Below are 11,352 nucleotides of genomic sequence, written 5' to 3'. Positions count from 1 at the left end.
CAGCAGTGCACTGGGCACCAGTGATACAAATGGACTCCATGCTTTTGCCAGCAGCTTCAGCAGCACCTGTGCCTCTGCCCGCCTGGAAGATGACATCCTCCATGCTGTTGTATCTGATACTTTGAATAAAAGAACCAGGGTCAAAGCAGCTGACTTTCTGCTTCTCTCTCTCCCCCTACGGGGCACCCAGTTCTACAAGCATTCCTGCTATCCCCAAATCCCCTGCAGGGCCTTAATATCTACCCTCACCCAAGGCAGCTTTCCCTCCCAAGGGCCGTATTGCTCTTTCCCCTCTTGCTTTTGTCCTTCTTCCTTGAGGAAACCTTTGAATACTTGTGGCTTGTACAGCAGAGGTGGAAGAGCAGGGATCAGAGGTTTCCATAGATCAGACTTCTGCAATGTTGGTCACCTTAGCCGTTTCCCTCTGAGTCACACAATAGAGGGCCCTGCACGTGAAAGGCCAGTTGCCCCAAACATCTGCAGAGTGTGGGAAGTTTTCTGTGTTGGGAGCTTGCTCATTTAGCATGTGAGAACAGAGAACAGGCTTGTAATGTGCTCAGTAGGGTTCAAAAAGGAGTGAGATAAATTCATGGAGAACACGCCCATCAATGGCTGGCACCCAGGACAGGTAGGAATGGTGTCCCTGGTCTCTGTTTGTCAGAGGCTGGGAATGGGTGCCAGGGGAGGGAGCACTTGATGATCACCTGTTCTGTTCATTCCCCCTAGAGCACCTGGCATTGGCTGCTATGGGCAGGCAGGATACTGGGCTAGATGGACCTTTGGTCTGACTCAGTACATCTGTTCTTATCGTGTTCCTACCCATATGGACAGAAAGCGTGGGACAAATGTACAGCAGATTTCCTATGGCTCAGGTTCTGGAGCACAGAGGAGCCCTGTTTTCTGCAGCCTGTTGGAGGAGCTAAGCTTCACTACTGTTCCTTCCTTATACTTTTCACTAGGTGACAAGCCTTTCTCCTTCCAACTGCTCAGTGTGGGTAGATCCCTCGTGGCTTCTCCCACGTATACTCTGTACTGTACTGCTTTCCTCAGCTGTGTATGTTATCACCTAACAGAACATGTGCACACAGTGTGCTGGCTGTACAGCTTGCAATTTGCCTGATCAAATTCTGCCTTTTGCTGGATTTGTGCTCTTCCCCAGCAAAAGACAGCGCCTTCCCACAAGGCACCTTCAACCCCCCCCCCACCCAACTGAGCTACCGCGGTTTTTAACAAGGCACAGTGTATTCCCTCTCCCACAGATTTGATACTCAAATGCATGTAATGCCCTTTTTAACAATCCTGCCCTTGGCCAGAAAGCAAGTCCAAAGAGAGGCATGAGGTTTGGAGGGCGGCGAGTGACTGGAAGCAGGGTGAGAACCGAAACCACTGTGTGGCTTTAGCTGGAGAAGTTGGGGCACTGCTACTGCTGCTCCTTTCCCGAAAGGCTGAGTAAAATAATTGCCTCTTGATGACATTTGTCCTGTTGCTAGATGGGTGATGGGAATGACCTGCATGCTCCCAATCCCTTGTACGCAGGGCAGAGCAGAAAAGCATTCTCCCTGGCCACCCCCAGGGCTGCGCAGCAAGAGGCCTCCTGCCAGCAGAAATACAGTCACCACAGCCTGCAATCATAGGTCACCACTTCCTGGGAGGCGGGTTACTTTAGGTGGAGCTGGCAGCAACAGTGGGCTCCATGTGTTCAGGTCTACCGGTAGTTGAGCTTTGAGGCTTTAAGTGCATGTCAGATCTGAGCTAGTCCTGGAGGTCTGAAACCAGTGGTGTAAGAGTGGGTCTCATACACAGGTTGACCCTCTCTCCTCCAGCCCCCTCAGGAGATGACTGGTGCCCATCCAGCAAATTTGCCAGACCATGGTACTGGGGGTTATTATAACCTAGCACGTTACCGACACGTCCCCTGCTGCCCGGGCTCTCAGCCAGGACTGGCGGCTGTAAACAAACTTTATGGGACCACTGGAAACTGGGTCACACCCATGATAAGTGGTTGTGCAGCTCACTAAAATCATCGAATCCTGTGGCTTGGAAGGGACCTCAGAAGGTCATCCAGTCCAGCCCCCTGCCCAAAGCAGGACCAACCCCACTACATCATCCCAGCCAGGACTGTGTCAAACTGGGACTTAAAAATCCACGCCAGATTACAGAGCTTGCTGCACTACGAGGTTCAACTTGTACTTGATCCTGCCTCCCTCATTTGGGTCTGTGTTAGTTTAAACACTTCCCCCAGGGCTCTCCACCTCAATGTGCACCATTTACCCCCTAAAGCGTCTCCTGCTCTCCAGAATACATTCCTCCCCTCTGTATGTGCACCCCATCTCCGGCATAGGCCTCCCTCCCTCCGGGCAGGGCAGGAGGAGCGGACTGGCGCGTGGGCCTCCATTCAGCGGCCGAAATGGCAATGCGTTGCAGTTTTTGCAGACCTAGGGCTGGGGCTCGGCCTGCTGATCTGAAACGTGCAACCGTTATGTGCCATGGCGCTGCAGACACCTCACCCGCACTGGGCGACGAGGGAGGGGTGTGTGGTTGGACTAGCCCCTCTGTACTAGTCTGTCGGAGTCTCTGCAGCCTGGCACTGCTTGAGCTCCTTTCTAAGTGACGGGTGACGGCTGCAGCGAGTTGGTTGTGGTCCAACTGCAAGAGGCGAAGTTTTGCTTCACAGTAACATGGCTGCTGGCTACAGGCTCCCTTTGCCGCAGGCTGAGCCTTGCCCTGGGAGGCTGGCAGGTGAGTCCCCCCCTGCAGCGATGTGCTGCCTGGGCAGCTCCATCCTTGGGCCGCTGCGCAGCAGCCGACAGTTCAGCGTGACCAGCTGGGGCAATGGATCTGGGATGGAAACCCTCCTTGTGTGGCTCTACATGGAGCAGTACCACAGAGCCTGGCTGGGCGTCCCTTTCCTTACCTCCACCCCACACTCCTTCCCCCGCCACGTGCTCCCTCTTGTCCTAGGCAGTCACCATCCCATTCCTCGCACCTGGTCTCCTCCTTTCCCTGCATCCTCTGCTGCAGCATCACCCTGCCTGCAGCCTGGCCCTCTAAAATCAGCCCCGGCCCCCTACTGTGGCCGAGTTCTGCCCCCTCCCCCACCATTCTTGTTAACTCCTGAGGGTTTGGTGCTAACCTGCTTGTCTCCTCTGGGGCCTGGGCTGGCTCCTGCGGCTCAGCAGAGTGCTGGGGAGGTGGCTTCGTGCCTCGTGCGCAGTCGCACAGCTGTGGGGCTCCTGATGCCAGTTGGAGCCCACTTCCCCGGTGTGCTTAATGGTCTCTGCCTGGAGCTCCATGCAGGGCAACCCCTGGAGCCATTGCACCCTCTGCGACCTGCTTCCCATCGGCCTACGCTGGCGCCAGAAAGGACAGCACGGGCCCCATGGCCCAGCCCCTGTGGAGAGTCACAGCTCGCTTCTTTCCCTCTTGTCTGCTGGGGGCCTTGGCGCCTGGGAATACCCCCCACCGACCAGGAACGACTCCACCTGGGCCCCGTCCCTGCCCCTTCTGACAAACTGACCCCTCTGCGGGCACCAGCTCTGCCGGCTGAGACCCTCCCCTTCCAGCTGCACGTCTGCCCCTGCTAACGCAGCCACTGCCCTCCCCCACACCAGCCCCTTGGCATCATCCTCATCATTGGCCAGGACTGAAACATGAATCACACTTGTACACCGCCTGTCTCAGGAGCATCCAGGGCCTGGCCTATGGGTCACATATTTACACCGCCTGTCTCAGGAATGTCCAGGGCCCAGCCTGTGGGTCACACATTTACACCGCCTGTCTTAGGAGTGTCCGGGGCCTGGCCTGTGGGTCACACATTTACACCGCCTGTCTCAGGAATGTCCAGGGCCCAGCCTGTGGGTCACACATTTACACCGCCTGTCTTAGGAGTGTCCGGGGCCTGGCCTGTGGGTCACACATTTACACCGCCTGTCTCAGGAGCGTCCTGGCTACCTCGCTCCCCGCAGGATCAGGCAGAGAAAACAAGCTGCAAACACAGAGTCCCAAAGATCGAGGTTTACTGGTTACTCCAGAGCGCGCTTTGTTGCATAGACGGGTGGCGTTTCAAACCCCTGAGCAGATGCCGAAGCTCCCAGGGCCGGATTCACATCCACCTCAGTCTGCTCACGGGGCGGCGGGAGAGGCAAGCCCTGAGGAGCGGCTGTGCCGGCTAGAGCCACGAAGCCTGTCCAAGGAACTGGAGGTTGAGGAAGGAGCTGGAGCGTCCTGGCTGCTGGGAGAGGCGGCGTCAGGGCCGAGGCTCGTGCTGCTGGGACCTGGCTGGGTCATACAGGTGGAGCAGCCGGTCGGCCTCCCGCCAGCCCGAGAGCAGGGCCCCATGCGTGGTGGAGTAGAACGTCCGGTGCGTGGCTTCCCCAGCAAAGAGAACCTGCAGCGTCTGCAGCGGGAGGGGCGGAGGCAGGTGTGAGCACGGCACAGCACACGGAAAGTTAATCCCCCTGTTCTGGGACTGATGGGGGAAGGCGGCTGCAGGCCACTTTCCGGGACGACCGACGGTCCAGCTTCCTGCAGGACGTGGCCCAGCCAGAACCGGGGAGGGAGCTGCCGGGGTGCTCGGCCCCACAGCACCACGGATCTCATGCTTCCCACGGCCCCAGCACAGCCCCACACACTTTAACCCCACCGGGGCAACCCGCCCAGGCCATGTCCCAGCAGGGCGCTGCTGCTCCATGCCCATGCCCATGCCCTGTAGCTTCCCTGTGGCCAGGGCAGGCCCAGGTACCACTGCCTTCTCGTGGAGCTGTCTGCGAAGGACAGCAGAGGCAATTCCAATGCCAAGCCACCACCGCCCCCGCCCCCTTCCCCTTCCCCCGGCATGCCACCAGCGCTGCGGCCTTCGTGCCGGGCCTGGGCATTTCACTGCCACTCTCCAGGCATCTAGCCTGGCTCAGAGCTGACAAGTGCCAGCATCTGGGGGGTTGTCCACCCCCCTGTGAGCCCAGCCAGAGCTGCACTAGCGCCAGTGGGAGATTTCCCCGTAGAGCCCCTAGCAGCACCCTGGGCTGTCAGCCAGCTGGAGAGCAATAGCCCAGTGGGGGTGCTGAGCAGTCAGAGTCGCGGGGAGGGACGACAGGTGCTGCCCACTCCAACAAGAGCAGCTGGTTGCCGTCCCAGTGCCCTGGGGCACTGCAGTTACTCCCCCGTGGCCGGGCGGATGGAACACGGCGCTCCTCTGTGACCGTCCCCTGCGGCGAGAGCATAGCCCTTACCTGGGGGTCAGCCGCGTCCTCGGGCAGGGGCTGAGCCAGCGCCTCGATGTCGTCTCCTGAGCTGCCGACGGCCACGTAACTGTAGGAGCCCCTGGTGTAGGGAGCGCTGTGCCACTGAGATCTCAGCATGCTCTTTGGCGGCGCCAGGTGGAGGTTGCCTGGGCCGCAAACATTGACTGTGAGCCCCTGGCCTCTCCCAGCACTGGGCGCCCGCCTGGGCCCACAGAGCTGGTCTGTGGCTCCCCTGACAGCCAGGCCAGGCGAGCAGCGCGCCATTTTATTTCTCCACCATGTACGGAATAAATTTTATGTTACTTGCACTGAAGCCTATGTGGATGTGCACCACCCACAGACCCACACGCTGCCGGCTGTGGGCGTTTTCTCTGCTTATCAGCTGGGCAGCCCCTGAATCTCTCCTGGGTGGCCACTCGAGCACTCAGCTTACAGGGACCTCTGCAGGTGAGTCTCATTAGCTCCAGCTCAGGATGAGAACAGGGCTGCATGAGCTTGAAGGCAGACAGAACCAGGAGCAGGCACCGAGCTCAGAGCAAGGCTTGGGCCAGAGGTTGTGTTATTACTTACGGGGCACAGAAAGGGGCAGCAAGCAGGATGGGGTGCTTGAGCTCCCCCCGGCAGCGCTGGGGCTGTGCTAAGTGACAAGGAGAGGAACGCTGCCATTGGCTTACGCGTCAGTCACACCAGGACAGGGCCGAAGAGCCTCGTCACCGTTCCACGCCCGTCTTGGCAGGCTGCTCTGCACGCCACCGTGGGGCCTTGCAGCTGGACGAGTACAGCAAAGCTGGGACCTCAGCAACGGGCGCTCCCAGCACGGTGGCGGCCCGCATCCCAGGTGGGACTCCAGCGGCTCTGTTTTCAAGGGGGGCGAATGCTTTGCTCTGGGGGCTTCTGATGGAGTCACCAGTAGGGATGTTAAAGTGTAACCGGTTATGGTTAACTGGTAAGGGCTGGAGCAGCCCCCGGCCCACAGCCACTGGGGTAGTTCCAGTCTTGAAGAGGGGGCACTCCGGCTGGAGTAGCCCCATCGTGGCAGCCTGGGGCACGTGTGTGGCTGGGAATGTGGAAAGCGGTTGCTGGAAATGCGGGGAGAGGAGGGTGGGGAGGCCTCAGCCAAGCCACTGAGGATGGGGTCTGCTCCAGTCACGCTGGAGTGCCCCCCACCTGTGGCAGTGCTGCAGGCAGGGACGCTCTGGCTAGGTCAGAGCAACCCCTGTCTGCAGCAGTGAAGCCACTCCCATTTAATCCGCTAAACCTAGTGTCTAGCCAGCTAACCAATTAAACGGGATTTAACATCCCTCACCACCACGGAGGGGCCTGATTTCCAGAGGGGAGGCCCAGCACTTGCCGAAAACCAGATCCCCAGGCTGTGAGGCTCCGATCTCACTAGCAGCGTTCCCTCTCATTTTAAAAATCCAGGGGTGGAATAAATTTGTTCTATGCACCAAGACATGTGCACCACCAACAGAAACACACGGTGCTGGGTGTGGGCGGTCGGCTAATCAGATGGGCAGCACCTGAGTCTCTCCTGGGTGGCCGCCCAAGGGCTCGGCTTACAGGGAACGCTGTTCACTAGTCCCTTTGAAAGCTCAGGCCTACGTGCAGCACATTTCCCGCATGGGCCAGTCGCTGCAGGAGAGTGGGTACCTGTCAGTCTGCGGAAGACATCTGTTAAAGCTGTAAGAACTTCAGCATCGCTGAGGGTCTCCATGTACTCCGATTCCTTCCCAGCAATGAAGCCACAGAGGACGTGCCCGTACCTAGGAAAAAACAGTTCAACTCAGGGGACCAGCTTCATTTGAGACAGGGGATCTGCTTAGAGCTGGGGGATCCTGGCGCAGTGAGGCAAGCAGCGACGGCCACAACTCCCTGGAGAGCAAAGCCAACTGCTGGGAGAGGTGAGACTCTGGCAAAGCCAGCAAAGCTGCAGGCCAGCTCTGCAGCCCGCAGGGAAACGGAGGCACTGTGGCTGTTGGGTGCTGAGGGTCACTGGTATGGAAAGGAGCAGGGCCGACGCAGGCTGGCAGGAGATCTGGTTTCACACTTCCAGGGCGCGACAGCACCTCTTACCAGCTGGCGTACCCAGCCGGATGGGAAGCGAGCACGGGGCAGTGCAGCTGCTAAGGGGGGACAGTCAGCGAGGACTCAGAAGTGACACCTGCAGAGCAGCCAGTGGCACAGCCCATTGCGTCAGTGTGGCGGGGAGGGTGGCATGGCCCCTGGCCATCCGCTGCTGTGGGTCTGCAGCGCTGACGTGCTGAATGACCCACCCCCCAGAGCTCTGCGTCTCCGCCTGCCTGAAGGTCTCACGCGAGCTAGGGAGGAGCAGAGACAAGGCGGATGACGCGCATGGGAACGGCAGCCACCAGGAGAGCCGGTGGGGACGACGCACGCTGGGTTTTAACCAGCGCCTGGCCTGGCTCATACCAAAAGCAAAACCGGCTTGGAAAACGCAAGTGTCAGGACGGAGGTTAGCAAAGGTCACACGCGCATCACCCTACGCACACGCTTCCTCAGGGCGGGCGTGTGTGTGCGCCTCTCTCTCTGTGCTCCCTACCTCCGCAAAGGGAACGTCTGACTCGGCCGCCAGGCCACAAGGGACTCACTCCCCCATCTCTCTGGGAGGTACCAGAGCCATTCTAGGACCCCCTCCAGTTCAGGGTCAGGATAACCCCGCTGGTTTCATCGGAAAGCTTCGTTTACTATGAATACGGAAACGGAGATAAACCCACGTTCCCTTGGCGAGCGCAGCCTGGGTTAGCCTCAGCACGCTCTGCGAACCCCAGACAGACGGAATTCGTAACGTCTCGTGGTCCGTGCACTCCTGCATTGCACGAGGATATTACGGACGGGTGAGTTCCGAGCTGTCACCTTTCCAGTACCTGGGGGTAAATGCCATGACAAGGGAGCGGTGGATGGCGGAAGTTAGGCAGTCTCAGGGAGACCGCGCAGCCTATGCTAGTGAGTGCAAGGGGCACCGGGACCAGCTGCACCCTGCAGCTGCTTGGGAGAACTCTGAGCAACCAGAGCAGTGCTGCAGCTGCCTGTAAGCAGACTCAGGAGGGCGAGGCCGCACCAGTTACAACTGGGCCACAGCCAGAAAATTCTCCAGCCTGCGACAAGGATAAGAACCAAGGGTTTTGCCCAAACGAGTGGAGGAATCAATTCTGCAAGCGGCGGCCAGTAACCTGCATTGCCCTGTGTTTGCTCCCAGTACCCTGCGCACTTAGCTGGGTACGGCAGCGCTCCAGGGGCTGAACCGGTGGAATCGGCTGGATGGCTCCCATGAGAAAAAGCCCCCATGCTGCCCTAAGCCAGTCCCCTGACGTGTGGGGCTGGTGGCATGTTCTAGTCCCAGTGCACCCCCTGAAGCCAGTTCCCCAGTCCCAGGCACCCCCACCTACTGTTCTGGCGGCTGGAGGACCAGGAAGACAGGAAGTTTTCTGAACCAGCCGGCCTGCGGGTCGGGCCCAGCCTCGGCCAAAGGAGACTCGTCCTCCCAGACAGCCTGGATCAGCTGGCAGTCGGCTGGCCAGAAGGGCTGCTCAAACTCCAGGAAGATCTTGTTGTTCGTCCCGAAGCCCAGCCGTCGAACGGCGTCTGCTTTCCGGGGAGGCAGCGGAGGGTCGAAGAAGGCCTCATGATGCTCTTTAAGAAACCCTACAAAGGGAGAACCTCTGTGTTTTCACTGCAGCTGCCGCCCCTGCCAGGCCATGGCCTTGCGCAGAGTCACGTACAGGGCTTCCGCTGCCCAGGCGTGGGGGGACCGGGCCAGGGGTCAGGGAAACACGGGCAGGGCCTTTCGCCCGCTGACAAAGATCCCTCAGTGCCTCGCAGGAGCCGAGTGCTGCCCGCACCGTGCTCTCTGCTTGGCTCTTCAACGAGCACAGATGCCACACACGGGGCTTTCTGCTCCTGCTTTTAGGCACTGGTGGTTTGGGTCTGGGCTGCCTGAAGACAAGAGCTCTGGCAAAGCGCACCCAGAGGAGGGGAGGGGCGCGCTCAGACTGTGCCGGGCTCACCGTTTCACCGCCGTTTATTGGCTTCTGGGCACAGAGCCCTGCGCTGCAGCCGGGAGGCCATGTGAGTACTGGGGCTCCTGCCCTCCTGGGGTAGCGGTTTCACCAGGGCTCATGTTGGGAGGAGGGACAATGCCACTCCCAATGCCCCAGGGCAGAGCTGGGCAGCCCAGGGAGGGAAGGGCCTGGCCAAGCCAGCCCAGGGGCAGCATCTGGCTCCCCTGCCTCTCCGGGAGGGCTGCTGGCTGTGGCTGGCAGTGGGCAGAGATGGGGCGCGAGGCCTTTCACCTAGAGGCACCGTGACGATGACGTGATCTGCCAGGAACCTCTCGCCGTCCTCGCACTCCACCTGGACGGGGAAACTCGGTCCCTCCTGGCCCTCCTCCCGGTAGGAGCCGCCCCAGCGCACGGCCGTCACAGGCTTGTGGAATACCACGCTCTCCTCGGGCAGGGAGGGCAGCATGCAGCCTGGGAGGCCTTCGTAGCCGCTGCGGGAGAGGGAGCGCCCGGTGCAGCACATCAGGCCGGGGCTCGCGGGGGGTCTCCTCCCCGAGCTCAGACAGAGCCACCTGCGAGCTCAGCTGCCTCCCAACCAAGGCCCAGAGCAGCCCCTGCGCCCCAGCTGAGGAGAGAGGGGCAGCTGGACTGTCTCCTGGGGAGCCTGGCTCTGCCAGGGAGCCTGACACCCCCTCGCTGCTGCCCTGGCCTCCAGGAGTGCCAGCACACGGGCGTGTGTGCAGCTGCTGGGCTCCCTGCTGCAGTACAGGGCGCATCTGGCGAGGGGGGCGTGACTGGCAAAGCCCAAAAGAGCACGTTTGGTGGGCGCTGGTGTAGGGCACAACGTGGGCAGTGCTGGGTACAGCTGGCTGAGCCCCTGCCCCCCAAGGCCATGCACCAGGCACTCTGGAAAACCCCCTGCCTGAATCCCCCCATCATACGTCACCCTCAGGCTCAGAAAAGCCCTTGCAGCTCCTCCGGACCAAGGGATGCAGCCCCTGCTGGGCTGGGCCCAACGCAACACTGCAAAAACCAGTGGGCCCTTCCAGCTGCCTCCCATAGGGGAAAGCCCGGCTCACCTTCAGCTCCCGTCTGCACGGGCAGGCGTCTGGGCCAGCCTGTGGAGGAGCCTTGCCAACCCTGGAAGGGAATTAGCTCTCCGCCCTGCCGGACTCCACTCAGGCCTGACAGCCGCCGTGCCCGGTTGCTCTCCCAGCTGGCAAACGCAGCAGCAGCGCCGGCAGCCCCGACTCACCCAGGGAAGGTGCAGTCCAGGCCGGGGAGCATGGCGTACTCCCCAAAGGGCCCCAGCGCCACCAGGTCCATGCTGTGGGTCCCGCTCACGCAGCACTCCAGCTTGAAGAGCGTGTTGAGGACAGCCAGCTTGAGCCACTTGGTCTCGTCGTCATCCGGCCACTCCTTCACCCGCCGGGCGACCTCCTGCCGCAGGAACTGGCCCACGCTGGGCACGGGGACCTGCGGCTGGTGCAGGAACTCCCGTGTCTGGCCCAGCAGGCTGGTGAAGAGCTCCTTGGCCTCCTCCACCAGGTCCAGGCTCAGGACCTGCCCCGCGCTGGAGTAGCACACGGCCGGCAGCAGGGGGTGGCCCCCCACCTCCACCTGCTGGTTCTCCTCAGACAGGGCTGCCTCATCCAGCAGGCCGTACACAGCAGCCAGGCGGAAGACGGGGTTCTCTGGGGAGGGCCCATGGATCCAATGCGCGCCCATCTCCACCACTTGGCACCCTAGGAGGCAGAGGCAGCGTTACACCCCACGGCTCACAGGCCCACGCTCCTGTCTGATGGGTCCCCACAGCCCGGCTGCCGCCCAGCCCAGTGCCAGCTGCTCCCGCCGGCCCTGCAAGGTCACGCGGGTCGCTCACGGCACCGACTCGGGTCCTCACAGGGAAGGGCGATGAGGCTACCGGAGCAGTGCTCTCCCTAGGGACGCCTGGGGGTGTCTCCACAGCACTCCCACGAAGAATCCCCCACCCGCCTCATGACAGGCGCTATGACACACAGCAAGAGGGAGCTGTACGCCACAGGGACACTGTCCCCAGCTTGGCAGCCCCCCACAAGCCTGGCACAGCCTCC

General features: G+C 61.0%; 1 protein-coding gene across 6 annotated transcripts in view; it reads right to left on the bottom strand.

Annotated features, from left to right (window-relative positions):
* Positions 1-3,999: 3,999 nt before the first annotated feature.
* Positions 4,000-11,352, bottom strand: part of PAOX (polyamine oxidase) — an 18,505-nt gene continuing 11,152 nt past the window's right edge. For 5 of the 6 annotated variants that reach the window (XM_074999945.1, XM_074999951.1, XM_074999948.1 and 2 more), the window contains exons 2-7: positions 10,515-11,004; positions 9,551-9,750; positions 8,648-8,903; positions 6,891-7,003; positions 5,229-5,386; positions 4,000-4,396 (exon numbers count right to left, since the gene is read on the bottom strand). In XM_074999945.1, the coding sequence (XP_074856046.1) occupies positions 4,247-4,396; positions 5,229-5,386; positions 6,891-7,003; positions 8,648-8,903; positions 9,551-9,750; positions 10,515-11,004 (1,367 nt within the window). In that variant the 3' untranslated portion in view covers positions 4,000-4,246. Of the gene's footprint in view, positions 4,397-5,228; positions 5,387-6,884; positions 7,004-8,643; positions 8,904-9,550; positions 9,751-10,514; positions 11,005-11,352 lie in introns of those variants that run through there. The other variant, XM_074999947.1, reaches the window with a different exon arrangement.

This window comes from Carettochelys insculpta, chromosome 7 (genome assembly GCF_033958435.1).
Source record: "Carettochelys insculpta isolate YL-2023 chromosome 7, ASM3395843v1, whole genome shotgun sequence".
Classification (NCBI taxonomy): domain Eukaryota; kingdom Metazoa; phylum Chordata; order Testudines; family Carettochelyidae; genus Carettochelys; species Carettochelys insculpta.
The sequence above is the reverse complement of the archived record's forward strand: the minus strand, read 5'-3'. Positions and strand labels throughout refer to the sequence as shown.